The sequence below is a fragment of the Balaenoptera borealis genome (assembly GCF_965194805.1).
Source record: "Balaenoptera borealis genome assembly, chromosome: 1".
NCBI classification, from domain to species: Eukaryota; Metazoa; Chordata; class Mammalia; order Artiodactyla; family Balaenopteridae; genus Balaenoptera; species Balaenoptera borealis.
Genome location: NC_138860.1, coordinates 4895227 through 4921363, shown reverse-complemented (window position 1 = coordinate 4921363; position 26137 = coordinate 4895227). Strand labels below are relative to the sequence as shown.

At 42.9% G+C, this 26137-nt stretch overlaps 1 protein-coding gene across 2 annotated transcripts; it reads left to right on the top strand.

Annotated features, from left to right (window-relative positions):
• On the top strand, positions 1 to 26137 carry LHX9 (LIM homeobox 9). 2 transcript variants are annotated; one of them, XM_082403339.1, is made up of 5 exons: positions 1 to 1482; positions 3423 to 3625; positions 4813 to 5168; positions 11072 to 11274; positions 15443 to 26137. In XM_082403339.1, exons 1-5 carry the CDS (start codon positions 1309 to 1311, stop codon positions 15497 to 15499), a joined length of 993 nt encoding a protein of 330 aa, XP_082259465.1. In that variant the 5' UTR covers positions 1 to 1308; the 3' UTR covers positions 15500 to 26137. The 2 variants fall into 2 exon arrangements, with proteins under 2 accessions (XP_082259465.1, XP_082259466.1); XM_082403340.1 differs by lacking the exon at positions 15443 to 26137 and adding an exon at positions 12500 to 14067.

The window sequence follows — 26137 nt, the reverse complement described above, 5'->3', positions numbered from 1 at the left end:
ACGCGCGCCCGGTCCCGGGGGGCGGCGCCAAGCTCGCGCGAGTCCCCGAGTTGCTGCCCACATTGACAAGTTTCAGACGGGACACGGGACTCGCCATCGGTTTCCCTCCAAACCTGAACTGGGTGAGAGACTACAACCCCCTGTGGTCACGGTTCAGTTGCACATCACGTCTCCAAGCCCACGGCCTTTCCCCTACACTGGTGTGTCAAAGAAAAATCTTTTTGCCAGAAGTAAACTCCAGAAACATAGGCTCTTCTAGCTCCTTTTCACTTTGGGGGTTGCTTCAGTCCCTGCTGGGGTCGGGAGCCCTTGGGGAGGTGAAGCAACTTGCTTTTAAAAAGTGAATTGAGGAAGAGGGGGTGGGGAGGACAGGAATGTCTGTTCAATATTTACTTATTTGGGGATCCCGTAAGCTGGGGACCAGAAAGTCCACAAGGAGGAAACCTAAAGTTGGAAGCTGACATTCTGCATTTCTTGAGCCAGGATCTGCTCTTGAACTTGGACCAAACAGGCCGGCTCTCTGCCTTCTGCGCCAGGGCGGGGACAATAAGGGCTCCTTTTCCCCTTTAAAACGTGATTCCTGGGAACTCTTGGAAGGGTGTGTGTGTGTGTGTGTGTGTGTGTGTGTGTGTGTTGGGGGGAAGTAAATGCCCCCTCCTACTGTCTCCCCCCTACACCCCCCCCCATGTTTGTCCCCACTTGCCCATCACCAGGGGGTTGAGAGGAGTATGACAGGTCTTTGTTGTCTGAATAAAAATCCGTGGCAGCTCCGGGGAGAGAACTCCTCCTACTAAATTATCAAAAATGGGCTGGCTTTAGTCTCTTAACAAATTGGACACAGCTCCGGCGGCAGGAGCAGTCCCCAACCCAACCTACAGGCATTGGGAACTTGCAAGCAGCCAGGGACCGCTGAAAATAGCGCTTCTTTTTCTTTCTTTGTGTTCAAAACTATTTTCTTTCTTCACCAGATTTTGTTTTCCTCCCCCCCGCTGCAGTTGTTTCCCATTAGTAACTCGATCTCTCGGAGCAGTAAGATTCGCCTGCCTTCTTCGCCTCCTTTCCCCTCCACCCGTGTTTGTTTGTTTTCTGCACATCTCCTTCAGGGAGCCGCTGGGGCTTTTTCTCCCCCCTTCTTCTTTTTTCCTTTCCGAGCAGACCAATTTCCACTCCGTCTGCCTCTTTCTTTCTTCTTCCCTCTCGCCCCCTCGCCCGCTGTCCCCGAGCGTCTCCGCAGCCCCCCATCGCGCCGCCTCTGCGGTCCCTGCTTCTCCTTCCCTCGGATGAGCTGAGAGCCCCGGGCGTGTGTATATGGAAATAGTGGGGTGCCGAGCAGAAGACAACTCGTGTCCTTTCCGCCCCCCAGCCATGCTCTTCCACGGGATCTCCGGAGGCCACATCCAAGGCATCATGGAGGAGATGGAGCGCAGATCCAAGACAGAGGCCCGCCTGGCCAAAGGCGCCCAGCTCAACGGCCGCGACGCGGTAAGGAAGGGCCGGCGGCGGCGGGAGCCGGGCGCCCGTGCGCGCGCGGGGCAGCCGAGCCGAGCCTCCCCGGCGGCCGACAGAGGATGGCGGCTCGTGGGGGCGTCCGCTCCAGGTTGGCGGGTGGCTTATCTCTGGTCCGCCTGGGTGCAGGGTTAAGAAAGGGCTCTTTTCCGATTTGAATTGTCTGCACTCCTGACACCCCGAGCTCGCTCCCCTCTGCCGCAGCTGGTCCCGGGAAAGCAGGGAGAACCGGGCGCGAGAGGATGGGGACGTCCTCTCCTCCGGACCTCGGATTCCCGGGCGCCTCCCCGGCGAGGATCGGCGGCCGGAGGGCGAGCTGGTGCGGGCCACGGGCTGCCGGCGCGCGGCCGAGCGTCCGGGCTGAGCTGAAGCCTGGTGACTCTAGTCCCTGGGTCTGGTGACCGGACATTTGGAGCGGACTAGAACGCGACTGGGCTCCCTCCAGCTCCCCGGTTGCTCGGAACGTGGGACCTTCAAACCCCGCGAGTTTCGGGGTCTCTGGCAGCTCGTCTGGGCCCTTTGAGGGAGACAGGACTGCGCTCAGCTCTCGGGCCGGGCGGGTATGGTGTGCAGGGGACCCTAATAGAAAATCCGGAGGAGCGGGGCACCTAGCCCAAGAGCGAGAACTTTCCAACCCTTAAACGCTGTGATCGACCACCTACCTCTGTCGATTACACACGTAGGATAAAAGTTATGCCAGCTTAATAAAGAAAACCAATGAATAATCTATGTGCTCGCCTTTCCCACTTACGAGCCGGAGGGGGGAAACTACAAAAGTCTCCGGAAATGATTTCAGCCGAACATAGCTATGTAGATACTCAGGCATCACACCGGGAATTGTGGCTCAAACTAAGCCGGTAGACTGCCCCGGGCGGGTCAGCGGTATTTTGGGTCCACCAAGTAGCCGCGTTGGTGGATGTTTCTACATCTGCAAAATGAATTCAGTGCAGGCCCTTGTCTGAATAAAGGGCGAAACTTTACTTTTCCAGGCCCGCCAGAGTTTCATGGGGGAAGTCCAACCCATTTCTGCTAGTCCTGAGGGAAACGTACAGCGGTTAACTTCTATTTTCCCCCCTTTTGTGGCTACCCTGTTTAAAAACAAAAAGCAGTAATCCAAACGCGAATTTCACAGCGGGGCTGCGCTTGTTAAGGCGAGGTGTCCCCGTCCTTGCTGTGTCGTGGGGACGCAGGCGGGAAGCTTAATTTGGGCATTAAAAAGATTTTCAGGACAAAGATCTCCTGGGTATGTTGATGCCAGGGAAAGAGGGCCCGTGCAGAGGGGATCGGATAACGGACCCTCCCCGGGAACAGGCACGGTACACCCTTACCAAGGAAAAGGACCAATAACCCTGAAGATTGGAGAACAGCAGGATCTACCAAATACATCCCGGTCAAAACAATGTCGACCAAATTATGAGCACCAGTATACAAACCTCTCCCTTCCTTTTAATTTCAACGTTGCTTATAAGGATTTAGAGAAATAGCAGTGTAACAGTGTTTGTTGAAAAAACAATATGTGCTTGTTCAGATCGCCTTTCCATTCTCCAATAACAATTTCCGTTGTCTTATTTCGTGCGCAATGGAACCCACAATTTTTAACTTTTAATTCTTCGAGTTTGGAAACATCCACCAAACTATAGTCCGTGCGCTCCTAGCCCTTTCGAAAAAGGCTCTAGGTGGCCGGCGCGTGTTTTTAGGTTAAGTCCGGGAAGGACGCGGACGCCGCGTTCAGGCGGACGCGGTAGAAAGGGTGCGAGTCGCAGAGGGAAAAACTGCAAACGTTCCTCCGACGTTTGCCTTTGCGCAGGGGCCCCTGACCTTGCGGCGCTCGCCGAGGCCGAGGGCTGGCGCCGCGAAGGGTCCCCGCGTGGGGCGGCCCCGCGCGCCCTCCTGACGCCGCGCGCGCTTCCTTGCAGGGGATGCCTCCGTTGAGCCCCGAGAAGCCCGCCCTGTGCGCCGGCTGCGGGGGCAAGATCGCCGACAGGTACTACCTGCTGGCCGTGGACAAGCAGTGGCACCTGAGGTGCCTGAAATGCTGTGAATGTAAGCTGGCCCTCGAGTCCGAGCTCACCTGCTTCGCCAAGGACGGTAGCATTTACTGCAAGGAGGACTACTACAGGTATTCCCACCCCTATCCCTTCCACCCTGGCACACCTGGAGGGGCCACCTGCCCGAGCCCCGGAGTCCCCTCCCTGTCCCCAGCCTTTGGTCCCTTGGGGGTACTCTTACCAGTCCCCAGACCAGGGAAGCCCACCGCGTGCGCCTTCAAGCTGCAGCATACCCATCCCCGCCAGACGCGCGGGGGGGATGCGCGCGGACGGGGCCACCCAAGGTCTAGAGCGTGACCAGCGACTATCCCGCTCAGGGGGCCCTGGGCAGCTCGGCCGAGGGAATTGGGCAAATCTCGGAAGGGTAAATGAACGTGTCTCGGTCCACCGAGACGAAAGCGGGTTTTTTTTTTTGTTTTTGTTTTTTTTCCGTTTACTACGAACTGAGTGAGCAAGGCCCGTGCCTTGGAACTCAACTGGTGGCCGGGGCAGCAGCAACTGGTGTCAGGTTTTCGCGAGGCGGGGGGGGGCGGGAACTCACATAAAGGACCATGAAAACGAATGATCGCTGTTGCCGAAACCCAGGCCTCTCAGTTCCGAGATGCCTTTCCCGCTGGTTGGAACCTGCCCGCCAGACTCGAGAGACGCCGGAGAGTCAAGTCGCCGGCAGCTTGTTTATTGATTCTTCCCAGTTCTGGTTTTGGATTGGGGACGCGAGCGAGGTGCAGGGACTCGGCTCCGCTCTTGGCTGAGGAGAGAAAAGTGGTTAAAAAAAGAATTAGCTTCCCTCTGCAAAACTGTCCTTTTTTTTTTTTTTTCCAGGGCCGTGTCTGAATGCTTTCAGGCACGCTCACGCTTCCATAAATAGTAACACCCTTCGTTTGTATGTTTTGTAATCGAGGAAACGTTTTCACTTGACATCGCGATGTAATATTCTTAACATTGTGTTGTGAGTTAGCCAGTGCAGGGTTTGTTTTTGGTTTTGTTTTTGCTTTTTAAAATTTTCACTTTACAGAGAAGAAAACTGAGGATCAGTTACCCGATTCTTCTGAATTTAATGCAAGGGTTCTTTGTCTTGTTCACCAGGGCAGGTCAATGAGCAAATAAAATTAATGTCCAAGTGGGCGCGGGTCCTCCCCTCCCAGACCCCTCCCAGGTCTCAGTCTTGGGCCGCTGCTGGCCAAGCCCCAAGTGTCACAGTGGGAGGTGGCCCTGCCTTTGCCTCTACCAGCGCCCTGACTCGACTGTTTCCTTCCAGAAGGTTCTCTGTGCAGAGATGTGCCCGCTGCCACCTTGGCATCTCCGCCTCCGAGATGGTCATGCGCGCCCGAGACTCCGTCTACCACCTGAGCTGTTTCACCTGCTCCACCTGCAACAAGACCCTGACCACGGGCGATCATTTTGGCATGAAGGACAGCCTGGTGTACTGTCGCGCCCACTTCGAGACCCTCTTGCAAGGGGAGTATACACCTCAGCTGAGCTACACCGAGCTGGCGGCCAAGAGCGGCGGCTTGGCCCTGCCTTACTTCAACGGCGCTGGCACCGTGCAGAAGGGGCGGCCCAGGAAGCGGAAGAGCCCCGCGCTGGGGGTGGACATCGTCAGTTACAACTCAGGTGGGCGCCCAGCCCCTTCCCAGTGCCCCTTTAGCCCCAGCCTCCTCTGCTCAGCGGAGAATTCCATCCAGCTCCTTCCCGTCCAAGACCTGGTTGCAAGACGGTGCTTTCCTTAGCACGACCCTTTTCTCACTACAGCTCCCTTTCACTCAGAAAGAAGGGAAAGGTGGAGAGAGGGAAAGAGGGAGGGAAGAGGGGGAGGGGAGAGGGAGAACAGGTGAGAGAGAGCTTTCTGTAGTTTGGGGCAGAAAACACATTCATAAGGCTGCAATGACTTCCCCCACACAGGCCGAGCCAAATCCTTGTTGCCCATTAGTTAATGAGCCCATTAGTTTCTGGCTCCCAGTTGGAGCAAAACAGCCCCAGGGCAATTCCTGTGTGGAGGCCAAATTATAGATCCTGGAGGAGGTTTCCCTAAACACTAAAAAAGGAAAAAAAAAAAAAAAGAAAGAAAAGAAGTCTACAGAGCCCAACCCCAGTCTGTCTAGAAAGGGCAGAGGCTGTGGTCACCAGCTCAGAGTTAATCAGGGAAACAGTTGGCAAGAGTGTTGAAAAACCAAATCCCTGATCTTGGTGAAAAGCAGCTGTAAGGGCGGGAGTCAGTCTCCACAGCTGAGCTGGCCTGCTCCGTCCCTGGGTCAGGGGACCCATCCAGCCAGCTCATTCCCTGCGGGATAAACCATCCAGACACCCAGACCGCCCTGAAGACTGGAAGAACCTCCAGGTCAGGCCCTCTGAGGAGGCTTAGTGGGTGTCACAGGCTGCTCTTCTCTCCTCCTCCAGCTTTCTCTCTTAATTAAAAACAAAATGCAGGCAACAGGCCAGAGAGCACGCTTTGCTCCTTGCTTTGGGAGGCGCACACGTTATCATTCATCGATCTCTCTCACTCACCAGTTTCCCATTGTTGGTAGCCCGCCCTCACCTGCCATCCCCCAGGTGAGGATGGTGACAGGCCCTGAGGACCACAATCTAACTCCAAGCGGGATGGAAGCTCTTCCGGTGGGTCCCAGCCACTGGAAAAGAGGTTCCAGAAAGCCCTAGGATAACTCTGGGGCAACCTAAGGGTTGGTTTAGCTGCTCTGACTCCCTGTCCCCTGGCCTGGCCCCAGAAGGAAACCTCAGCAGTCAGGAGACTCAGGCCAGGGGAGTCCATTCTATTGGGAAGGACCTTGGGGACCTCATGGTGGCAACCCCTGTTACCATGATCACCCAGATACCAGCCAAAGGGTGGGCGCCCCAGAGCACGGATCTTGCCTGTTTTTCTCTTCCAGTTCCCACATGCCTGGTGTGGTGTGTGAGCCACTGTGGCTTAATGGTGAAGGGACACTGTCCCATCAGATAAGTGACTTGCCCAGGGTCACACAGCCAGTGTGAGCTAGAGGAATCCGGAGTCCTGGTCGGGCCCACAGCTTTCAGGGTCCCCGCAGGCTGAGTGGGCTCTGCCCAGCTCTCTCCTCGGCTCCCTCCTGGTTCTCGGGAGGTTTTCACAGAAAAGGCGCAGCGGGTGGTGTCCCAGGGAGCGGGGACCCAGCGTGACTGTATTGGTCCCACGGGGTTCAAGCCGGGGTCACTGGGCAGAGGCGGAGGGCCGGCTGCCGGCTGCAGACCCTGACCGGGTGGGTTGGTGTCGCACAGCGGGCGCACCCCCGGGTTTTGCCAACCCCCCGCCGGAGGTCGGGCTGCGCACTGCCCTTGCTGTGCCCGAGGCTGGGGCTCTGGTTTGGGCCCACGGTGCCCAGCGCGCTTACTTGGGCTCCTTTGATGCGTGGTCCCCGGGGCAGGCCGGGCAGGGCACTAATTGTTCTCTGTTAATAGAAGGTGACATCGGAATCTCCAGCCACTGACCAAGGCCCTAATGCCCTAATTAGAGTGAGAGAGATTGACAGAGAGAGAGAGAGAGAGAGACAGAGAGAGAGAGAGAGAGAGACAGAGAGAGAGAGAGAGAAACTAGCCAGGCTTTTGGAGAGAGGGAAGTCCTCAGCCCAGAGAAGGTCCAGAAGTGTGGGGAGATTTCTAGCCAAAGGTGGCAAGCCTGGTTTTTCGCTTGTTTGTTTAACCTAATTAGCTACGTTTGATTTCGCCTTGATCTTACTTTACGTGAGAAAGATCCACAGAGCTTTAGGGTCAAGAAAATTGTGCTTCTCCGAGGAGAACTAGAGAGTACACATTTATTTCTTAGAAAGGACGAAAAATCTCTTTCCACTTAGGCCTTTAGTTTGCAAATTAGTGCTGCCACAAGGTTATGGAGAAAGTTGATGCTCTTGTTCTTTAAGGAGGGAAAAGTTGTGGAGGCCTCCCTGACCGCAGGGAGTTTGTAGATCCCACCACTGCAGAGCCGGTACCTCTTAATTAACATCCACCTTCTCCCTTCTGGACTTTTCCCAGAGATACGAGCAAATAGCATAAAGTTAAGATCAGGTGAAAATAATCTAGAGAAATTGGGTTAAAGATGCCTGACCAGAAATCAACCTGCCATTAAAAAAAAGTTTATGAATGCAATGCCAGTTTGTTATTACAAAACTAGCCAAAGAAACGCTTCAGTGCATTGAAAACATGTTAAAGGGCAGACAGTAAAATGGACCCGCAGTTTTAGCTCCTTATTTTAGCTTTTTTTGGAGCCATCTCTGCTTAAGTGTAAATTAATCTCAGAAAAGACTAATGTTGATACTAAACACATCTAATTTATACATTGATATATTTTCAAACACATGTACACAGAATATGTTTATGATTCAGACTTCCAGAGATGGGAAGCTTGGCAAAGATCAGTAAGTGCTCGACATAAGGCAAACGTCTTTTCATGAGACTCTTCCTAATTTAGTTTATAGCTCTTTGTGCAGATATCAGGCAGATATTTTAGAAAGAGACCTGGAAAGTTTATCCGGGATGCTGGATTGAAATGCAGCCCTCCAGGGTGAGAAGAGGATTTAGTCTAGGGCAGGCAGCTCTTGGTTGGGTAATTTAGCATTAATTGAGAGACTAAATTTTTGCCAGTTCGCGAAATCTCCCTCCTTAGGGTCTTTCTTGGCTTCCAAACTTCAAAAGCTCCCGGCAGTCGTTAAATTTGCCTGGCACTGACCCCTAGTGGTCTCCCAGGGATCAGTTCTCAGAAGGTTACACACCTGCAGAATAGAAACTCACTTCAGGATAAGGGACCATTCCATAAGTGACCGGAGAATAAAATATTTAGATCTTCTCATTAACTTTATAGTGCCAGATGTGTACTTACAGGTGTATGTTTAAGACAGTTTTAGGAGATTTATCATCTCATCTCATAATTCGGGGGGAAGAAAACCCCTATAGCTTTAAAAGTAGACCCTGGGGAAACGCAATCACTTGCAAGTTTACATAAGGCATTCATAGTGAAACACAAGTAATTTAGGCCAATGCACTGCGTTACTCTGTAGATAACATAGATTGCTCTATTAATTCACATAATATAACTGATCACACAGTTTATCTGTTTATATTAATACCAGTTTAATAAAGAGCTAACTTAATCTTTTTGCACAGTGAATTGTATTCTATGTGAAAACAAGTCCCATAATTGTTTTTAATACACTATAATTCTCTGCTGAGTTCTTAATCAGCAATAATGGATATAGAATGCACATTCAGAGAAGCAATTTTATCAAACCTGTCTATAATTTTTTTCATAAACTTCATTTTAAAGACTAATGAGTATATAGTTAGGTTAGGAATCAAACCCATTTCTAAGAAATAGTAACTTGTGTGTGGGGGGGTGGATGGCTAAGGACATTACTTAAGTACCAAGTTAAGTCTTCTACCTCAAGTGTAATATTCCATTTAATGTGCTATTCAGGAAGGGTTACACATCACTCACCTATGACAGAGTTGAAATCTTACTTGAAGAAGCCTCCAATGACTAAGGTGTGCCTCTTTGACTGTTTTGGTGTGGCTTCATTTATAATCTGGTTGTGAAATATAGCTCAGTTTACTGGAGATAAGTATAGTTTTATAGTAGGTCATAAGATGCTGTTTCATCCATTTGAGGATACAAAAGTGCAATTCTGTAGAAGATTTGAACTTGACATCTCTCCCCGGGGATGCAATAGGATAAAATGTAAAGCATATTCTCTCTCTTATTTCTGGGTACAGGTTACCCTTTCTGTTGGAGTTTAAGGAGCCTCTGTTCAACATTTGGCTGTATATATCTAACTTGCATTCCATTTCAAGTTGATTTGACTTTGCATTTATAGTCACTCGTGATTTTATGGATGAACAAAGATTCAAAATCTTGATCGAATGCTCGCTGAGCTCCTGGCCCTGTGCATGACTTAGAGGACCCGATGGTGAACATGATAGAATCTTTCTCTCCATGAACTCAATTGCTCTTTTGCCAAGTGTGCCCTCTTTATGGATCTCATGGAAATATGAACAAAGGAGACATTAGTCCATGCCTAGTCTTGTTACATTAGGGAGAATTTCTTAAGTGGATTTTGTGATGCAGCTGACTCTTGTTGATGACTATAAAACTACTGGGTTTCTGTATATATACTGATTTACTAAAAGTGTTTTTTAAAAAGTAATTGTAACCAGAGCATAGCAGGCAAATACTATTTTCTCCAGCAGAATGGAAGAGGTAATAGTAAGAGATGTCTCACTTCCTTCAAGATTCAGGTTTCTCCCCCAGGGAAACGACCAGGTTGATTTTAGATATTCTATTATAATGCACTAACATGCATGATGATCAGTCTGAATATATATGAGATAAACATCTGAAGTAAGGTTTAAAGGAAAAAAAAAAAAACCTGCCATGCCCTTTAAGTTGAGAAGTTGGCTGAATCAGTAAATATTTAGCAAAATGTTTTCGTTTTGTAATCATATTTCTTATGCAGAGCCAGTAGGTTATTGGAAACGACCTCTTAAATGCACATCTTTACATCCCGGGGATAAGGACTTTGAGGCTTGTTTCAAAGGCTGGGTTGTTTTGCCCTCAGTGCTGAGGGAGCTGTGCAAGGGGGGTTGTGATGCTGCCCTCCTTCTGCCCGGCGGGCCAGGGACACAGCTCAACCCCCCTCCGTACCACGTGCCAGAGCAGACGGGGCCACGATCCGAGCGGGACGTCAGAGCCTCTGAGCTGGGAGCTGTGGGGTGCGCTGCAGGCATGAACCAAGGGAAGAAAAGTCTGCGCTCGTTCTCTTTCAGAAATATTTTCTAAAATAACTCCAAGGGAAAACTATTTTCATCCTGGTTAGCCCTACGTTAAGCAGTTATAGCTAAAAGCCCTCAAAAATAATATTCCTACGGTTACATAAGAATCCTGCAAATTTTTATTTTCTAACTTCTCTCCCTTGTCCAGCCACTTTTAACTTTTTCTGGAAACGTTCTAGGATTAGCAGAAAAGGCTAAAAATTGGAACTCAGATTCTTCCTTCGTTGGGGGGCTCTCTGAGACCTTCAGATGTGAGAGAGCTGAAATTACTCGCTTGCATATCTTTCATGCCTTCAGAGAATACACCTCATCTCACAAATGCAGACAAAACGTGAAGTCTCTAAAAACTGTGTGGAGCGGCAGTGTGCTGATACACATAAATATAGTAGAAAAGGGTTTTTTCTTTTCCCTCTTGGAGAAGATTTCTCTCCCTCCCACACTTACAGCTTATTCATCTTTTCAAGGTTTTCTAGCAACCATTAAGCCGAAGAGGGGATTTATCTAATATTTTTCTACTACCTAAACTTCGGGTGTGTCCACATGAACAGACTAGTTTGGAGGTCGTGGGCAATTAACCTCTTTCTTTTGTCTGGCTCCCACTCATAACTGGGTCGACAGATTTTTCCACCGTTGTTGTCCTGTCATGACATTATCATGCCACCTGCCATCTTCTCAGCTAATGCAGGACTTTCCACTGAGCCCCTGTTTGTCCACTGTGACTGCAACAGGTTGTAACGAGAATGAGGCCGACCATCTGGACCGAGATCAGCAGCCTTACCCGCCCTCGCAGAAGACCAAGCGCATGCGCACCTCCTTCAAGCATCACCAGCTCCGGACCATGAAATCCTACTTTGCCATCAACCACAACCCGGACGCCAAGGACCTCAAGCAGCTTGCTCAGAAAACAGGCCTGACCAAAAGAGTTTTGCAGGTAAGAAACCTCCATCGTTGGCTGTGTATACATCTTCCCCTTGCAGTAAAAATAGTTCTCTTCCCTGTTTGGAGTGATACGGCTATTTCCTGTACTGCTTCTCATTAGTTTACCTTAGTTACCTCCCTAGAGAGTGTACTGAGATTTTGCAGGGGCTTTCGGAGACTGCCCAAAGAGAGATGCAGGGTCTTCTAAGATGCAGCCGCATTCTCCCTGCAGATGGAGAGACGGGTCCACCAAAGCCAGTTCAGCTTGCCTAGCTGCTCTGCAAACGCGGGTGACGTTATCTGCGCAAGCTGTGGCTTTGGAGACTTAACGTTCACATTAGGGTCAGTGCACAGACTTGGCGGGGGGACCTGCTGGCGCTGTCTTACTTCAACACACTCTTGGCAGCCTCACTACCTGTTGTGAGCTTCCAAATTCAAGACGACCCTTTCTGTCAACTCCTGGAAAGCCACAAGTATGGTTAGTGTCTCGGCAACCACTTGGAGCAAGTATTTTCCCATTTTAACCAACCATATTTCACAACTAAATACTGGGAGTGATGAGATCTGCTGTCCAACTGCTTTCCTAAACTCATCACGGTAAGAATATGTAACTAGAGACATGATAGTGGGTTGCTGTGGGTCCCCTGTGATGCTCTTACACTTTTCAGTGACAAATAGCAGGCATTTAAAATTCCACCCGCCAGTTTCCGGTTGCTTGGGGTCCGTGGCCCTCGGGGTTTTTCCTATGCAGGGAATACTTGCCATGTGTCAGACTCAAGAATAGGCAGAAATCTGTTTCAATGATGTTCATTTCATGCGAGTGATTCTTACTCTGTGAACCATTCCCTGACCTCGCCTGCCCTCATTCTCAAAAAGACAGTAGTTGAGGAATCAGGGTGTGTTTCCCCCTCTTCATCTCTGTGCCTTCATTTCCCCACGGTATCTCCACTTAAGTATCCGTAGCCCCCAAGCGGCAGTTGTTAATGCTGGGGCGGGGGCCCACGTGCTGCTCAGAGGGTGTCCGTAGTCGTACTGGAATTACTCTGTTTTAAAAGAAAGCAAAAAAAAAAAAAAAAAAAAAAAGGCCCTTCTTTCCCAAGAAAAATAAACAATTATATTTAAAAGAGAAACATATCCAAAAAAAAAAAAAGAAAAAGAAAAAAAGGAAAGAGAGAGAGGAAAAAAAAGAAGTATAAAAATAAACATCGGTAAAGAAATCCATTGGGATTGGTTTGCAGGTTTGGTTCCAAAACGCACGAGCCAAATTCAGAAGGAACCTTTTGCGGCAGGAGAATGGGGGTGTTGATAAAGCTGATGGCACGTCGCTTCCGGCCCCGCCCCCAGCAGACAGCGGCGCGCTCAGTCCACCCGGCACTGCGACCACTTTAACAGACCTGACCAATCCCACTATCACTGTAGTGACAGCCGTGACCTCTAACATGGACAGCCACGAATCCGGAAGCCCCTCGCAAACTACCTTAACGAACCTTTTCTAACATTGGTTTTTTTTTTGTTTTTTTTTTAATTCTTCCTCTTCTTTTTATTATTATTCTAATGATTATTTTATTATTTACAAGACTTTTTTTTTTTTTTTTTTTTTCCCTAACCCACAAGATACTTGGGAAATAAAAACAACAGCTTGGTGTGTAGCCTCTGCAGCCACTTGGCAAATGAGTTTACAGTATTGTCTCCTTTACAAAGTGTATTTTTTTTTTTTTTTTTTGTCTACAAAGTGTATTTGGATTTAAAAAAAATTAATTAGATCTTTCAGTCGGTAAGGGGAGTTTGGGAATCATTCTAATAAGTGCCTCTTAAAATTGTATGTTACTTATTTCCAGAATCCTGAAGAAAAAAAAAAGAGTGGTATTATGATGGGCAAATAATCATATTCCCGGTTATATAATTAGGTTAATAAAGAATCAGATAATTAATTAAAATTATTTTTTTAATCTTGCAATTGTACGTGTACTTAACGGAATTTTGAAAACTTCATATTGTCTTTTTTTAAATTTTAAAATGGAAAAAAATGTTTTGATCATTCCTTTTTCTTACAAATGAGGAATATGATTAAACAAGAACATTAAGGATAGCAAATCTAAATATTAAAGATTAATTAGGTGGGAAATCTAACCAGGAATGTGACTCTTTTTTCCTCTTAGGGTGTACATCCCAACAAAACTTTCTTATTAGTTAGTTATTGCTTTTCAACATTTGAAAAATACTTAAACCTCCTGTGTATCCATGAAAATTCCAAACAGAATTTGAAATTCTATACTTTTAACCTCCACAAGCTAAAAATGATAGTTATAAAACCATTCTTTCTAAATTATTTTTTTCCCAGGGAAAATGGAAATAAGCAAAATATAATTTTTTAAGAAGTTAAAAAAATCAGTATAATTTAATCAATAGCTCTTAATTGGCTTCAGCTGTACCATGATATTGTATCTGGCATTCTATACAAATAATGTTTAAAAAAAAAAACTTAGTAACATGCTAACAATGAGAATTCTTTGGTTTTGTTTTGCTTCATTTTACTTTGGCACAGGTTGATCTATTTGTCAGAAAAAAAAAAAACTTTTCTGACATTAGAGATTTGAGGTTCTTAGTTTTAAAGTAGATAAACTCAGAAGCCTTGTGGATGCTGATCTGAATATATTTCCTAGTTTACAGTAGCATTTTTTTTCTTTTAATTTAAGCTAAAATCTTAATGGTCTGGGCAGTGGTGAATGTTCATCTATATGCTTCTGTTGTAGTTAAATACCAATTAGATTGTGGATTTCCTAAAAAAAATAAAAATAAAAAAGAAGTCAAGATATATGTCTTGCTTTAGTGGATTGTTAAGAATAACTTTGCACATGTTCTCCACTTTTTGGACCCCTTAAATCTCCTCTGGCGGTCGAAGTGGCTATTTAATAGATTTTAAAGGTGTCCTTCTGGCTGTATAAATGTGTGGTTACATATTGACAGTTCACTGCCCACATTAAAGTGCATTATTGTAACTTTTGCTCAGGGTCTTTAGAAAATTAGCACAGAAAGTAGCTTATTTTTTAAAAAAAGATGATGGAAGATAACACTGTAACAGAAGAAGGTGTGATTGCCATTATATATTTAGCAAGTGTGGTCATCATCTTATATGGAGCTTAAATCTTGACTTTTCATATTTCTATTACATTTTGGGCATTTACCACTAACCAGACCAAACAACCTTGGTAAGGCTGAGATCTTATTAATACACTTTTACAGGTAAAATATTGATACTTATAAATTTTGTTCTTTGACAGAACAATATATGGTACTATAGATCTACTTTATTAAGTAGACTAATTATAACTCAGTTCTCCTATGTGCCTTATGAGATAACTTGGAAGTAAGTTTGTGAAAAATCAGGATATATGTGTTGTTTGTTAAATTAACTGTTTTAAGCCCTTTTGACACCTCACTAGTTTTGTACTGTTTTACCTCTTATTTCTGAAACTCTTTTTATGGTGTATCCTGTTAGAGGGGACAAACATGTCATAGAAAGCAGTTGTGCACTCTTTCCAATATAGTTGATAAATTCAATAATCTTATATATTGAGCTTCGTGTTTATAGTACAGTAAGTGGTCTAGCAAAATTGTCCATGTTTCTTTGTTTATTGATAAATGCATTGTATAGAAACTATTTCCCCTAAATATTTATGGACCAAACAATTGTGATATATCCTATTAAATTTGTGTGAATAAACGATTTTGAATCTAAGGAGTTTTATTTCCCATTAGTTTTACTTAAGGCTTAACTATACTAGTGTGTTTTCGATTGTCTATTTGTAAAAGCTATTAAAACGGTGATATGAAAAATTTTAGATATGCAAACATACAAATAGTTTTTAGATTTCCAAACTTCTGATTCATTTTAAATTACCATTGCATATGCAGTGTAATTCAACTTAGAATTACCTTTAAATATATTTTCCTACAATAAAAGTAATGCCCCACTGATTTGACTCAGCCTGATTTTTAGAATTAAAAAAAAGATAATTAGCAGATAAAGTAATTGCATGAAAAGAAACCTTAAATATGATTAAGTTTAATGTTAGGTCTATTGAGCACAAATGGATATTTGTAAATCTAAATAGAAATTGCAGACCCCTAAAAGCCAAGTTGCTCTGTAGTTAATAAATTGTCACTATGATTTTTTTCAGGGAGAACAAATCTTGGGGCATTACAGCCAAACATCCCGACGTTTGAAAATTCCCTAAAGTATTAAAAGAAGGGGAAAAGTTTGATCGGAAATCCACTGCAGTGAAGACAAAGACAATATTAGGTTATGATAATCATACATTTAAAAATCTATTGAGCCAAAAAAAGAGAGACAGAGAGAGAGAGAGAGAGAGAAAGAGAGAGAGAGAGAGACCGGGAGACTTAAATGTCATTTACTGAATGTTAACAAAACTTCTGTTTTTATGATGTCTAACACAAATGGAGGCTTAAAATTATATGGTTTTAAACAAAATTAGATAAATCGTGTATAAATCAGAGCAACCAGGCAGTAATATGCCCACCCCAGATTTGAAGAAAATTATTGAAAAAAAAAATCCCACACATTTGTCAAGCACAGTAGTTGTAAAATAAAATCCAAGAACATTCATTTCACCTGCTTGCTAATGTGTATTAGTCCTATCTGTTAATGGCATTTTCCAATTGTAAATTCAAAGAAAAGCTATCACTCATTTAAGAGTATAGGGATCAAAATCCAGTGATTTTAGTATTATTGTTTATTACTTCCTTTTTAAACAGAAATCTCTGCATGCACTTTTACATCTGTCACTTCTAGTGTACATCTCTGTATGATGACTTATCTTTGCTGTTTCTTGTATGATAAATAGCTTTCATTAATAAACATTTTATTTGATGGAAACATAGTTAACTTTATGTTAAACACACACTTTTGAAATTAATTTGGAACACTGTCTTAAAAGGCAGCACAATACATTTCCAACTTGTTATACTTAGGAAAAAGCCCAAATGATATAATGAGGTTAAATTCTGGTAATCTAGGATAAAATTATTTACTTGGTTTTTGGCATCTCATGACTTTTTATTAGTTGTATTCACTTGACACATGGACTAAAAATATTTTTTAAAACAAAGAAAACCCAAATTACAACAAAAATAAACCTCAATATACTGTCATGTAAAATTTCAGCAACTTTTTTAGATGATTAGGGTAAAATTTATAGATCCTCTGTAAGTTTACATGTTTGCTATGCAATGAGCAAATTTACTGAAAGTATACAAATATATTCTGAGCTATGACAAGATCCAATCTTTGCATAGTTCAAACTACATATGATATCACAAACAAAAGAGCAAGTGGAAAGAAAAACAAATGTTTAGGAATGAGGTTTTTTAATTGTTAAAGGGATATTTGAAGACAGAATTTTTTTAACTATTCATATTTAGCTGTATATCCAAAGCATATGTTAAACAAATTAACATATAACTTTCCAGAAAAGTTTTCATTATGATGAAATTTTTATTATATACAAATGAACCCTATGTAAATGATGTAACTTTTATGAATAATAGTGTAAATATTTCACTTACATGTATTCTCAGATTTTTGAATGTTTTCTTAAATGCTTTCGCTTCCTGAATACTAAAAAAGAAAAAAAAATTTTAAAAAGAGAGAGCAACTTACTAATAAAAGAAAAAAAGACAATGCACCATGACAAGTAGACTATTTTGAGTGATCATGAAACATGTTGGTTTTGTCAGTAACTTGAATGTTTATGCCTCATTGAAAACCTCAACCACGGCTATTGTAACTTAAATAGATTTTCCAATACATTTCCAGCCAGTTTATTCCAATCCTTGTCCTGTAGCTTTGCCTTCTTTCCCTGTGCTGTCACCTGTGGCAGTTCCGTTTAGAAATATTTTGGAACTTCACCTGGTTTTACAGACCTTTAAATATTTCTCTGGAATGTGAAATGCGGGAAGAGACCACAGAGGGAAAGAACATAACTGAAATTAGACATCTGACAAAAATAATACAAGTTTGAAACAGGCACATTGTGAAAGAGGAAAGGAAAGGAGCGTTAATTATGTGAGTGGGAAGAGAAAAAAGCGTATGATGCTGAATCCGAAGGTCCGTGGTGCTTTCCTGTGATGGACAGCGGTCTCTGAGTCTGCAAAGCTGCACCCTTATTGTTTGGCGAGGAAGAGAAGGACGCGGACTTCTTGGTTGGGGGCAGGGCACTATATTTTTGTAGCTTCTACCTCCCAAAGGCTTGGGTTAGTCTACTTCTTGCGAATTGATCTCGGGCACAAAACGCTTCACTGGGAGTCAGCATCTGTCGGCTTTGGTGAGTTGCCACATTAAGGCTGACTTGCAGAGTGGGTGGGTTTTTTTATACCTCAGATAAGGACATTACTCCATAGCAAAGGACCCAAAGCAAACACTTTTAGAACCTTGGTGATGTTTCATCACCTATAGAGTAGATAGCTTTATTTTAACAAAACCTCGTAGAATCCACCGCACGTTAATTTACAATAACATTTCTTCGGCCGCGCAGCATCTTACAAGCCACGTAAAAATAGCATCTCATTTTCTGTTGCAGTGTGCCTGCCAGGGAGAAGTGTTAGAAGTGGGAAATTCTGATGAAAAAGGATATACCTATGTATGTATAACTGAATCACTTTGCTGTACAGCAGGAATGAACACAACACTGTAAATCAACTACACTTCAATAAAATTAAAAAAAAAAAAGAAGTGAGAAATTCTGGAATGGAAATTTGGAGTCATGTTATTCTAGGCTCTTACGGAGAATCCTAGGGATAATATCGTTATAAAAATAATGTAAAGAACTAATTTTGTATGGAGTGTTGCTGTTTAATTTTCAACTATGTTATAAACAAAGCTAGCTTTACTTGTAGGGAGTTTGTGTACGTGTACTCTCCAGGGGATCCAAAACCTTTTACATTTTATGGTCTCTAGAAACCAGGGTTAAATGAGGACACTAGGACTTAGTCCAAATTGCAGAAATGGCATTGTGTTTTCTCTGAAACCATATAGCTGTATAACTATGTAGATACACTCTGGATTGGCCTTTTGGATCTATTTTACACATTTAGTAATCGGGAACCAACTCTGAATATTCAAATAAATAAAACCCTTCTGATGTAAAGCCACAGTCCTTTGCTTTACAGTTCATGCCCAAAATAGGAAGTTACTTTCTTTATAGTACACCATTGATTAAAAAATATTTTTGTAATACCTATTCTGCCCATATAACATTTTTTTTCAGAATAATATTACCATCTACCATGTTTTCAAAATACATTATAACTGTAAGTTAATATATTCTTTTGAATGCCCTCTGGAAAGATTTCCATTTCATTTTATCTGTTTCCATAGCAAAAAAAAAAAAAAAAAAAAAGTTTGGAACTGGGCATGGTACTCAAGGGAAAGCCTATGAATACGATGTAGGTAGCAATATAATCACAACTAAATTTCTTTTTAACTCTGTTGCAAAATAGATATTTTTACCTAACATCACTCCTCACTTCCAACATTCCTTTGTGAATATTAATATAGTAAACTCTCTCGTATCATGCATCACATCAAAGAGTTTTTCTTCCCTTGGATTATTAACTTTTGCTTCTTTGCACTACATTTATCTGTGCTGAAATGATGAAAGGCAGGCAAGAATAAAGATCCAGGTATTAGCCATATGTAGAAAGTTCCTGGTGTGTAGCTCTGTGTACTTTTTCCTCATCTATTAGAATTGTCAGGAATGATTTTTTTTTTCCTTTGAAACGTCATGTTTACATCTTGCATGATCTCATAAATTAATCTGAAGAGTAACTGGATACCTTTTTGGTCATTTGAAAATAAAATTTGCTACAAATAAGATGCTCCAGTCTCTGTCGCCTCCTATTATGCATGAATATATTAATTTTTTCTGTACTTTCCCTTTGAACCAGAAAATATTAACCTCAAAGGGTATTTAAATTGTTATTTATGATGAAAATACAAAGATGAAGAAGTCCAAAGGTGAGGTTGCCTTTCCTTAATCATCCTCTTTCTGCTTCCTTTCTTATTCCAAAGCAGCAAAAATCATGAAGGGCTATCTGCTTTAACTTTGACATTCAAGGGTTTTGACAGCTTGCATCACTTAAAGTTATATTTATTATTCAGTAAACTTTAATTCTATAGAATAAATGCCCTTTATGAAATGTGATTTTTGAAAAGCACAAAGGTGTTTCACCATCTCAAGCAGTTGAAGCTGTTTGAATTCTACAAACAGAGTGGTGTTTTCAGAAGAAAAATATAGTGGAAATTATTTTAAATATAGTATTTGTAGCATTTTACCAGCTTGACCTGGATGCTCTACAGCATTTTTAAAGAGCTATAAAAACCTCCAAAATGTTATGTAAATAATTAAATGATGGTATTTTTCTGTAATATAAATTGAGACAGTTTATTTTATAAATACAATTACACAGTCATTTTATTATTTCAGTGCAGGTCTGAGTTCTCCTCTTGGATATTTTAATGACAAGGAGATCTTTATATTTCCGAGCGTTCTAATAGAATTCTTTATCCAATTTTCCTCTTAAGCATCATGAGCCTGTGTGTGTGTGTGTGTGTGTGTGTGTGTTGTGTATTTTCTTCCTAACACCCATGAAAAGACATATATTTTTAAGAAAGAAGGCTCAACGTCTAATTAAAAGCTAAGCAAAAAGGCAAAATAATGGCAATTTTCCTTAAGTTGGAGATATTGTAATAGGCCTACTTTTTGCTGACCTAACATGAAGCTACATTCCCCAGAGCGTCCCTGCTGATATTAATCCTCTTTCTGGGTTCCGTGCATGTTACTGTCTTCACTGAGCTTGGCCATAACTTTGCTTTTTATTGGAATTACTTTCCTGGGTTGGACTTTTCTGTTCAACAAAGTTTGACTAATGTTTACATTTCAACACAAACAACCACCACCAAAACAGAAAAGGCAATTTTTGTTGGAGTGAACAGTTTAACTTACTTCATCTATTAAACGAGGCATGTTAGAAAGAAAAGGTTCTTTTATAATTCAAGGAAGATATTTTGGTTTAAATTGAGCAGTGTTAGTCTGTTAAGGTGGCTAGAGCTCAATGCATTTGTAAGTGATCATGAGTATAAATATATACTTGTGGACCCATAAGTATGCAGGATGGTATGCTAAATATGCATATTATATGATAGATGCAGCTAGATTCTGAGGCTTACCAAGAGACGTTTCACCACATAGGCAACTCCCATAGCCTGAATACCTAACTGTTAAGTATTGGATTATGAAACATTTCGTATCAACTCTGGTGTTATCTGTTTCTCTGCAGTACCTTGCATAGGAACGTATCACCAATAAAAATGATCACCACGGCCTTTGTTTTTGTTTTCGTTTTGACTCAGGTATGGATAAACTCATGGAATCACTCTGTAGGTTGGAAAGAACCTTAGTAAATAGTCTCGTTCAAATCCTACCCAACCCCCTCTTTTCTTCCTTTTGCTGTTGAAACAGAAAGCACTGAGACAGATGTGTATTGTTTTTAGTTCAGAGACAATTGTGGGCTTCCCTCAGAAAAACAAGGATATCAAGAGTTCCAGTTTAACCTCTGCAGATTTACTTCTTTTTTTTTTTTAATTTTTAAAAAATTTATTTATATTTAGCTGTGTTGGGTCTTCGTTTCTGTGCGAGGGCTTTCTCTAGTTGCGGCAAGTGGGGGCCACTCTTCATCGCGGTGCGCGGGCCTCTCACTATCGCGGCCTCTCTTGTTGCGGAGCACAGGCTCCAGATGCACAGGCTCAGTAGTTGTGGCTCACGGGCCCAGTTGCTCCGCGGCATGTGGGATCTTCCCAGACCAGGGCTCGAACCCATGTCCCCTGCACTGGCAGGCAGACTCTCAACCACTGCGCCACCAGGGAAGCCCCTACTTTTTTTTTTTTTTAAAACCAATGCTGGAACCATGTCAGTGCAGTGGTATGGCCCTGCTAATACCAATTATTTATTGCTGCTGCTTTGTGAGTACTACGTACGTTCCATTTAGAAAGATGACAATGATATCAGAACACAGACGGTTATTACTTCGTGGAATTTTCTAGAACTGTTCACAGCTTCTATTCATCTCTTCAGCTACTCACCCCCATCCTCTAAAATTCCCTTTCATCTCATGTCTATTCCCATCACACCACTGAAACCATTTTCCTTCAAGTTAGCAGTGATTTTTTTTTTTCTTTACCAAAATCATGGTATTTCCCCTATCTTTAATCACATGTGCTTTGGTGCCAGATTTTTTTTTTTTTAAACATCTTTATTGGAGTATAATTGCTTTACAATGGTGTGTTAGTTTCTGCTTTATAACGAAGTGAATCAGTTATACATATACATGGTGCCAGATTTTATAGCCCGTGTGACTTGCTTCTCTTTAAAACGATCCCTGAGCACTGGGATTTTCCACAATCAGGGCACCTTCTCTGCTGACTCACGGCCACTGTGTCACCATCCAGCTTGGGGACCTCTCTGCCTGCCTCTGCACGCTCCCTGGAAACAGCATTCTTTCTTAAAGTTTCATCTTTTTAGTGATGACTCCAAATATATTTCTTGAGATACCTTCCCCCGACTGTTCTGTCAGTGAAAGTGCAGCAGGAACGATGTTGAACTCGTTGTTTTCTCTGCAGCAAACTTCACCTCTGGGCTTTGTTATTTCTGCTCATGATTTGACTCTTCTCCCATCACCCAGACTGGGAGTCACCGAGCCATCAATTTCTCCATTGCCTTCTCCTTTGCAAAAAAACCATCATTTTGTACCGTTCTGTTGCCAAGTCCTATTGATCCTTTCTTTAGCCTATGTGTTTGATCAGCCCTCTTGATCCACTTTTTTTTGTTTTTTTGCCATGTCCCCACCCCTATATCACTGGAACTTGTAGGGGCCAGACCAGAACCGACCTGTGGGAAGATATTCTCTGTGAAAGCTATGAGTTGTTCCAGATATTGTTTTGCTTTCCCCATCTCCGCACCCTGATCCCCCATAAGAATAGACCCAAATGGTCAGCAATTTAAAAAAGATTATATTTAAACTAATTAGATGACATAACTTTCTCATTAATGTAGAAGCCTACAATCTACAAGATAATGACTCTTCTCGGTGGGGATTTAAAAAGATCCTGGTTGTCGCTCATTTGGACAGCTGGAGGAGGGCTTTCTCGGTCCATGTATAATTGGAATAGAATATACCTATCATTACTTTTATGTGGCAAAAATTTTATTTTATTTTATTTTTTTAGAATAATACAATTTCTTTATTACTTTTAATATAGATGAACTATGTGGCAAACATTTTAAATATTAATTTCATATCAAAACAAATGCGATACACAATAGAAGAAAGTAAGTGTTGCTTGAAATGTAAAATCTTCTATTTCAAGGAAAATTTTGGTTTGCAGCTTGCTGTGCCCTAGGTCCTTTGGGACACTGGTGGAGGAATTTGAAGTTGTGGAGTTGATGGTCTCCAGGGTCCTTTCTGGTTCCAGTCACACATGACAGGTGTGTGAAGGGCAGAATCGTGGGCTTTGGGCAGATAGATCTGAGTTCATATTCTGTCTCTTCCATGAGGTTCTCATCCAAGCCCTGATTTGCTCGCATACCTCAGACTGCAATCACAGCTTTGCGGTTTTTTGCTTTTGTTTGTTTGTTTTTCTCTCAATCTCTCTCCACTCAAAATCTTTCCTGTACGTTACCAGAGCAATCTTTCTAAACATTATCTTTCAGCTATACCTTCTTTCTCAGGAACTTTAATGAGTTCCCAATGTAGATATGATTAAATATAAACTCGTCTATGAGACAGCCAAGGTTCTTGGTACTATGACTCTTGTCTTACTTTTTCGGTTTATTTTCCCAGAACGAACACTTCACTGTCTGTAGCACAGGCCATATTCTGTCATATTTTTGCCCGCAGTCCCTTCTCTAATTATAAAACATTTCCCATTACTTCTTATCTGCCTACATCTTAGAAATCCTTTTTTATTCCTTCCTTACAGCACATATAATACTAATAAACAAAAAAAATTCAGAACAAATAAAATCACCAGCAATCCCCAAACCATCATTTAACATCTCTCTATATTTTCTCTGAGTTCTTTTCCAGTTTTGGTATTTTGTTAAAGCTTATCCTGTGGTTCCTGGGATATGATAAGCACTCAATAAGTGGCAATTTATTTGAACCTCAAAATAATCATTTCTTTAAATTATTCTATCTCCATGAAAATTGTCTTCATTAACGTTTGTGATAAGCCAAGTTTTCCTTCCTGACCCCCATAACTCTCACTGTGTGTATGTCTCACACCCTCGACATGAGTATTTTTGTCCTGACACGAGTATTATTTCCTATCTCTTTCTCAAACATTATATTTTTCTTGAGAAAAGGGATGGTGTCTTATACCTCTATTGCCTTCCTATAGGTGCTAGGAAAATAGTAATTGTTCAGTAAGCATTTTTAACAACTGAGTTGAGAAGCAGTACTTCTCTCATGGATTCGTGGATAGAATTGGCTGAAGAAGACATTGTGACCTGAACTCTGGGGGAAAGATAAGCTTTCCTTGTGGAGAATTACTGCTGGCCCTTAGAATTCTCCATGATGTCAGGCAGGGGAAAGGCGACAGATACGGATCCTGCAGGACTCACTCGAGTCTTACTTTCCTTCTCTGACCAATAAATGCTCCGTGGCTTTAACCTCTCCAGAATGGAGGGCATATGACACCCATCATCATTGCAAATTTCTCATAGAGAGAAAATTCCAGAGGCCCATCCTGGTGTCCTGTTGGGAACACAGGAGCTCTTTGCCCTAAATCTTTCTGTTATGTCACTGCAGTAGTTCTTTCCATTTTGTTACAAGCACTGCTTTCCAGTGTGTTTTTGGAGGCACGCTGGAAAGGAATTGAAAAACTCAAAGGAGCGCCACACTAGTCACCAATGATGACAGCACGAATGACAAAGTTGCCCGCTTACCAGCCAATCGTTCCAGTCTTGGTAAGGTTGTGTACTACCCTGACCGGACTTTCTTATACATTTACAAGGCAAACTTCATATTTAGATAAGCATTGATATTTTTTTTGGTGCCAGATTCGTGTTAAGCTACATTTCTTCCTCTTGTGGACACCAAGTATTACTCTATCTGGCTCCACAGACCTCTAGCCAATGGCAGTACCTTATCAGTATATAAACTCAGGACAAAAATAAATATTGCACACTGATCAGAGTCTGGCATGAAACCCTTTGTGGTGCGCACAGCTGAGTTGCAGAGCTGAGCTCTGGCTTCCCAGAGCTTCCACAGAGAGCAATGTCCTGGTCGAGAGTCACTGTGTGACAGAAGGGGTCATGATCTTTTCTCCCCGAGAGACCACAGCTCACGGGTGTCTATATATCCTATTATTTTCCAAGGATGGTTGTCGATTTTGGTATCCTTCACGTTAGAAAATAGGTATCAATTTTCTCCACCAAATCCATGCTAATAGTCCTTAAGAAGCATCAACTTTTTGAGATAAATGGTGTCTAGTGATTGGCCTTCTCTACTTAATAAAATAGATACAGCCTTTAGAAAATACATATAGATGTTCCTAGCAGCGAGGATTAATGACTAGCCAATGAACATTGAAATAAGAGGCTCTGAAGCATTTCTTTCTTTTCTTTTTTGAGACAGGTGAACTTTTCAAGCATGATCAGATGTGCAGATATTTCAGGCCAGTTGCTCTCAAATTCTTCTTTTAAGTCACAAAACCTTGCTTGCGGAACTTTTTCGCGGAACTTTTTCACAGAACTGAATGTATGAAATAGGTGAGAATAAGGCTTTTCTGGTGGAGAAAAGAAGGCGTGTGGTAAGCCGTGGTCCCATGGAGCCTTCCTGTGGGGTCCGGGGGCTTCAGGTACTCATTCTGGAAAGCATGAGTTTGGAACCAGTTCTGAGGTCCTGTTAAAGATTTTGATAAACGTGTAGAGAGGCCCCAAAATGAACCTCTTGTGGCCATCAGTTAGATGAGCGAGAATGTAAAAGTGGTGAACAAAGCTGGGACCTGGGTGAATTCCTTCAGCAGTGTCTGTCTTGGTTTCATCATCTGTAAAAAATGAGGCTGCCCTAAATCATTGTTTCTAAAACTTACCTGACCCTAAGCTTCACCTGGAGGGTTTGCTGGAAGAAGGGGTTCTTGCCCCGCCCCTACTCAATGGAAGAGTTCTGAAATCTGTTGTTTCATAATCGTGCCCCTGGTAATGGGGTGAGTTTGGGAAAACACTGGCTTCCATCTTTTCTGCCATAACTTTCAGCACCAACCTTTTTTAGGGTTCCACTCGGTTCCTCCATTTCTTCCACAGGTCGCTCTATGACAGGGATGTTTCTTCAGATTGGAAAGAGCGTAGCAACCGAAAAGCAGGTACTTAAACCTGCTGGAGTAACAATTATATAAAGAGGTTTCACTTCCAGGAAACTTGCCCAAACAGCAGTCAGGAATCTTTGAGAAAGTAGCAAAAACTAGGATGTTCGGAGTTCAGTAAGCTATTAAAGTGCTTCTCAATATCATTTGGGGTGAAAAGTGTTCTGATTACAAAATACGTATTTCTGCACCTCCCCAGAGCTCGTCTGTCTGGGGGCGGGCGCACAGGCATCACATGGTTTCAGTCGCCCCAATCTCAGTGTTTATCTGCTTCGTGCTCCGGAAGGACTTCTACACCACTCTCTTCCCAAGTCCCCAGGGGGTGTTTCAGACACGTTCGTTCACTCATCTGGCAGGTATGTAAAGGAGGTGCCCTTGTGTTTCCCCCTCCGCTCTGGTTTCCCTGGGTGTCTTCTGAACAAGGGTGTCTTCCTGA

What these genes read in the sequence shown, in the direction of transcription:
- LHX9 (XM_082403340.1), top strand. Translation starts at nt 1,309, where the DNA reads ATGGAAATAGTGGGGTGCCGAGCAGAAGACAACTCGTGTCCTTTCCGC. An exon ending in AGCTCAACGGCCGCGACGCG is followed by an intron (nt 1,483 to 3,422) that starts GTAAGGAAGGGC and finishes GCTTCCTTGCAG; the next exon opens with GGGATGCCTCCGTTGAGCCC. An exon ending in TGCAAGGAGGACTACTACAG is followed by an intron (nt 3,626 to 4,812) that starts GTATTCCCACCC and finishes GTTTCCTTCCAG; the next exon opens with AAGGTTCTCTGTGCAGAGAT.